Source organism: Camellia sinensis, chromosome 4 (genome assembly GCF_055761805.1).
Source record: "Camellia sinensis isolate YWXY chromosome 4, ASM5576180v1, whole genome shotgun sequence".
Lineage (NCBI taxonomy): Eukaryota > Viridiplantae > Streptophyta > Magnoliopsida > Ericales > Theaceae > Camellia > Camellia sinensis.
This window is the reverse complement of record NC_138964.1, coordinates 105,206,810-105,213,170: the sequence shown is the minus strand read 5'-3', so window position 1 is coordinate 105,213,170 and position 6,361 is coordinate 105,206,810. Positions and strand designations below refer to the sequence as shown.

Genomic DNA, 6,361 nt, shown 5'->3' with positions numbered 1-6,361 from the left:
ATGGTGGTGGAGGTATGGAAATGAGGAGGCAGCTTTGTGGAAAAAAGTGATTTGTAGTAAGTATGGCGGTGTAGGTGGCAGGTGGTGCCCCTTATTTATTAGTTCGGTGGGGCTGTCGTATACGTGGAAAGGCATAATATCAGTGGCTGAAGTTAACACTGCTCTGCGAGAATTTTTCTTGCAAAATTTCAGGCTAGTTGTTGGAAATGGCAGGAGATTGCATTTTTGGTCTGATAAGTGGTGTCACAATCAAAATCTGAGTGTGTCTTTTCCCAGATTATTCTCATTATCAGTTGAAAAGGACGGAAAGCTGGTTGATTTTGTACATAGAAGAGTGTCAGATTCAGATTGGAACCTGGTCTTCAGACGTCCCCTCCTAGCATGGGAAGTGGAGGAAGTGCAGAAACTTAATGATTTCCTGCAGAATGCACCTAGGCTCAATGAAGGGATGGTAGATTCTTGTTCTTGGGTAGCTCACCCGTCTGAAGAGTTCACTGTGGCATCAGTGTGGAAGTGGATGGAAGCAAGTCAAGGGGTAGATATTACAGTTACTAGGTGTATTTGGATCAATTTAGCCCCTCCCAAAGCTCAATTCTTGAGTTGGCTAGCGTGGAGAGGAAGGTTAAAGTGTTCTGAATTTTTGCAAAGAATTGGAGTGTTGAGCCCAAATGTTTCTTCTCTCTGTGTGTTTTGCAAATCTGAGTTGGAGACTGTTAATCATGTGTTTCTTCACTGCCATTTCATTTGGAAATTGTGGGCCAATTTGGTGAACTGGTGGAATTACAAATGGGTTAGCCCTGGATCAGTGGAGGGTTTATTTCTGTCATGGCCAGGTATAAAAATGAAGAAGAAGATGCTAACAGTCTGGAAAACACTGCCGGTAGCAGTTACGTGGTCAGTGTGGAGAAGCAGAAATGACTGTGTATTTAACAAGGTGCAACCGGATTGGATTGCTCTGGCAGAGCTAATAAAGGTTAGAGTAGCTTTGTGGGCTTCCTCATCTTTGAAGGGGTTTAATTATTCGGTGCATGATATTATATATAATCTGTGTCAAGTCTGTCATTGTGTGTAGTTAAGTGCTGGCATAGTAAAGCTCTGTGGGTTGATTTTGTTGCTCTACTGAAAAATGTATGCATAAGTTCTGGTATATGCTGTCTTTTGATGTTCTGTGCACGAGCCCTGGTATGCTATGTGCTAATTCTGATCTGTTTTGAGATGGATCTGTGTTTATTTGGATTCTGATCTGTTTGATTAAGCTGGTGTATTATGAGTTCAATTGGGCTGCTTTATGTTGTTGTTCCTGAAGCTGTGTTGAGATGAATTTGATGTGCTGGTCTGAATCTGTTTTGAGATGGCCTTGGTCCTGCTCAGTTTTAGCTTAGTCTGGTGGATGCATGATGTGTAGTCTGAGTTTTTCTGGTTTATGGTGAGGTGTTCAGCTTGATGCAGCTCATGGTATGCTCTCAGAATTAGCAGGGGTGGATGCTTCAGAGGAGGTTGATTCAGAATGTGCAGAGGAGTTTGTTCTTGGCCTGTGCAGAGGAGTAACTAGGTGTATGTTACTAGTTTTGTTTTTCTGCTGTTTTTTTTCCCATCTCTTTCTCCTCTTGATCTTTTTTGGTTGGTTCCTCACCAACTGGCGCTTGGAGCTTTGTCTTAGCTCCAAGCTCCTCTTTATTGATGTACTATTCCATACTTTGTATGCTGTCATCAATAAAGATTTTTTTGCCGATCAAAAAAAAAAAAAAATGGACGACTCGTCATCTTTAAAAGAGAGGCTTTTTGCAGTTTTGAAGGACAATTTCAAATTGTATGCCAATTCTTTAATTGTTTTGAGGAATCAATGGATCATTTTGTCATTGATTTTAGTTTAATTTTGCAAAAAAGTTCTTATTAATTGAATTATACTAACATAATATGAAAATTTTAACGATAATCACTACAACAAAAAGCACTTTTGGTGACTAAAATTACATTTTTCGTCGCTGAAAGTAGTACAATTGGCGACTAAGATGGAATTAGTCGCCAAAATTGATAACTTTTGCCGACTAAAAGAGTTTAGTCGCCAAATATAAGGGTATTAGCGACTAAAAGGCAGTTTAGTCGCCGAATGTAGGGGTGTTAGCGACTAAAGGTTGTTTAGTAGCCAAAAGTCACGGTTTTTGGCGACTAAAAATGATTTAGTAGCCAAAAGTGATGGTTTTGGTGACTAAAAACAGTTTAGTCGCTGAAAGTGAAACTTTTTGGCTACAAAAAAAAATTAGTAGCTAAAAACAGTCCATTGCCGACTAAAATTCAGTTTAGTAGCCAAAAGGGGACGTTTTTGGCAACTAAAAACAGGTTTAGTCGCCAAAACTGCTTATTTCTAGGCGGAACTTAATTTTTTAGCGACTAAAAATTTAATTTAGTCGCCAAAAGTGGCCTAAATTTTTTTTAAGTAAATAATTTATTTTTTACATAAATTATATTGAATTAAAAAAATTATATTTATATATATTATTTTGTATTAATACCGGTTAATATACTATATAACTAATATATATTGCATATATATTCATGTGATGTTGTAGTGGCATAGTGGAGAGAGTGTGCTGCAAAAAGGTTCGGAATGTGGGACGGTTGGGGTTTGAAACTCAGAAAAAGCAAAAAAAAAGTGGGGTTTTTTTTTTTTCCGACGGAAACACCTTTGGCGACTAAAATTATTAGTCGCCAAAAGTCTTTACTTTGGCGACTAAACGGTTTAGTCGGCGATTGAGTGAGTATTGGCGACTAAATTATTAGTCGGTAAATGTATGATTTTCAAAAGTGTAAAACACTATTGGCGACTAAAATTTTGGTCGTTAAAGAATTGTATTTTGGCGACTAAAAAAGTTTTAGTCGCCAATACCTCCGCCGACCACATATACGCGACAAATGTGGCGACTAAAAAATTTTGTTGGGGAAAGTAAAATTTCGACTTTCGGCGACTAAAAACGGACTTTTGGTGACTAAAAATTTAGTCGCCAAAAGTGCTTTTTTTTTGTAGTAAATGTTATTAGTGGGTCTAAATTGACACAGATATATATTAAAGAGAACTCTGGTGCAATTTGTTGTTATTGTAATTTTTGTGATCAATTCAATAATCCATAATGCTATATTTACCACCCATCTACTTATATTACATTTCAAATATCATTTCATGCGATACAATCACAACTATTAATGCAATGGGTCTCACATAAATTTCATTAATATCCTATGGTTGTGATTGTGCAATATGAAATGATATGTGAATTGTGGTATGAATATATGATAAATGTAGTACTATTATTTTATGATTGGTTTTGTGTATCTGAACTTAGATGAAGATATAAACTCAGAGGAGCACAAATTCATATATATCATTATGATTCCAGAGCTAAGTCGAGTTTCCAAGGCTGTTTAGATTATCAACTAACAAGGAGGGCTCACTTTCCAGATTCTATGAAGGGAAACCAAACTCGGAAGAATGGGAGTTGTTTCTCAAAAGACCTTTGTATGAGTGGAAAATGATTATTGAGGCTTCAAGATTGGCTATCACTTTGAACACTGCTTCAAACCTGAGACAGGGGTGTACAAATTGTCCTACCTGGAATGGTGTAGTTGTAGGAGGGTTTAAGGTGGCTGATTTGTATAATTTTGTGACACATTGCTTGACTCACAGATCAAAGTTTGCAAATTTGTGTGGAATAAGGATATCCCCCCTAAGGTACAATTTTTTGGATGGTTGGCTTGAAAAGAAAGAGTCAAGACATCTATGTTTCTACACAAAATTGGTATTCTGAATAGCAATGCAACTAATGTGTGTGTGTTTTGCAAGAATGAACCTAAATCAGTTGTTCATCTATTGCTCCAATGTTGCCCTTTCTCCTAGTGTGTTTGGTCTGAAATGATGCAGTGTTGGGGAGCTGAGTGGGCAATACCTAGAATTGTTTCCATTGGTGGTCTGGTGGAAATTTCAAGAAGGAAAATAGGTTGTGGAGGGGTTGTTTAGTTGTATTTTGGTCTCTCTAGAAGCTTAGAAATGAGTGTGTCTTTAATGGGGCTCAGCCTAAGGGATATGATTTTTGTGAGCTTGTCAAGATTAAAATAGCATTATGGCTTAAAACTTCAATCCAAGGATTTCATTACTCAGTTAATGATATTGTGCACAAACTGAGACAGATAAGGGGCTGCATCTGACTGTTGCTGGTTTAAGAATGAGAAGCAGAGCTTGAGTTAATGTCTGAGGAGCGGAGCTTGAGGAACATTGAGTTTGGTGGTTGAGCTGTGTGGTGGTGGTGGTGTTGTTTTTATTACATTGAGTTTGTTGCTGTTGTTTTTGTTTCTTTTTGTTGGTTCCTTACCAATTTTGAGGCTTGTGCTAGCAAGTGATTGTGTATTTTTATTAGTGCCAACTTAGTTGGGATCTTGAAATTTTACTATGATACTCTTTGCACTTTCTCCCCATTTATTGATATAATTCATACTTTGAATGCTTGTTTTCATCGATAAAAGCTTTTCTTTTGTTGATATATATATATATATATATAAATGATTCAAGAGCTAAGTATCCCAAAAATACATCAATATTCTAAGTATATTTCTAAATACATATACATACATATATATTGTGGGAGGTAAAATTTGAGGTACATGTCATATATCACTAAATCAACTTGTCATAACACGTGTGTCGGCAAATCATAAGACATATTTTTGTCGACACCACTAGCAGCCTTCACATATTAATAGTATAAATCGATAGATAGAAGATATATATATATATATATATATTTATTTCAAAACTATTCTGCTATCAATAATAATTGAGTCAAATAAATTACCAATAAGTCTTATTTTTTAGAATTATTACCTATTAAGTTTTATTAATAAATTCATCAAGTGATAAATCTATCAGTCTCTCTTATTTTAATGAATAAATTTACAGTAATAAATTTATCAATCAGAGCTTATACCTAACTAAGTCTAATAGGACTAATTGATGATAACTACTCTATAACATATTGATTAAAATAACTCAAAATATCAATGCATTGCAATATGTCTTCTTCCTTTTTGGCCTTCATATATAGCTCCCTCCTTTGCTTCTTCCCAATTCAAAATCGTCTTCTCTCTCTCTCTCCAAACATTAAATCTTTCTGTATATTGATACAAAACACAAAACAATAAAGAGATGGAACATACAAATCTACCAGTAGCAGCCAGAAGGTTATGGCACATAGTACGTGTGTTGTACTTCATGGTAAGGAAGGGCATATCAAAACGAAAATTGATGGTTGATCTCAACATGATGATGAAACGAGGCAAGATTGCAGGGAAAGCCATACACAACCTCATGTTCCACCACAACCACCATTCCTCCACCTTCAACCGCCAATCACACGACCGACACCTGTCCTTCTCCGCCCCACACGAATACGAGTTCAGCTGCAGCAACAGTCCAGCAGCCTTCCCCTTCAACCTCAGCAAGCAGCGCAAGCACCACAAGCACTCTTATTTCTTCCCTTGCGCTCACGCGCCACCCACCGACGATGACATAATGACCGTTGACGCAGTTAAAAAGGCGTTGGAGATGATGAACAGTGAGGCAGGCTCGTCGGTGTTACCGGGTTTCTTGCAGAGTCCGATGATGGTGCATGACATGTTGTATAGTGAATTGTCGTCGCCGGCATTGCCGGGGTTTGGACTGAGCCCAATGGTGAGGCAGCTGAGGATAACGGACTCACCGTTTCCGTTACGGGACGTTGACAGGGATAGCCACGTAGACGAAGCTGCTGGGGAGTTCATAGCGAAGTTCTATAATGATTTGAGGAAACAAAACACAGTGGCTATTGTTATTTGCTGAAAACTTAACTCTTGCTTGTGTTGGTTACATTATAACGTCCTGAATCAACTTGATGTTATTTTTTTGGACCACGTTATTGTTATTTGCTCATGACAAATAAATGAAAAAATAAAAATAATAAATTTAGATATTTAAAAATAGTATTTAGAATTTTATTGAGAAATAAGTTTGATTTAAATTTATATCTTTTATGGTACGATTTATATTTAAAATAAATATGAATTTCATATTGTTTTTAATATAATTTGGAAGTTTTCTGAATCCCTAATATTTGTGGGAAAAGAAAATGCATATGGCATGGGTTTCCACTTTTTGTGCGGTATAGTGAAGAATCTTCGAATCTTTCCCAAACAAAATTTTCATTTTGAAGAATTTATTTCAATATTCAAAAACAAAATATTACTGTCCATCATTTTGAAGAATTTATTTCAATTTTTAAAAAGAAATTTATTAAGCTCCCATTGACATTCAACAATGTAAGGTTACGTCACTTTA

At 36.4% G+C, this 6,361-nt stretch overlaps 1 protein-coding gene across 1 annotated transcript; it reads left to right on the top strand.

Annotated features, from left to right (window-relative positions):
• The first annotated feature begins 5,194 nt into the window (after positions 1-5,194).
• Positions 5,195-5,866, top strand: LOC114318631 (uncharacterized). The gene has a single exon (XM_082923518.1). It carries the CDS (start codon positions 5,195-5,197, stop codon positions 5,864-5,866), a length of 672 nt encoding a protein of 223 aa, XP_082779644.1.
• Positions 5,867-6,361: the final 495 nt, after the last annotated feature.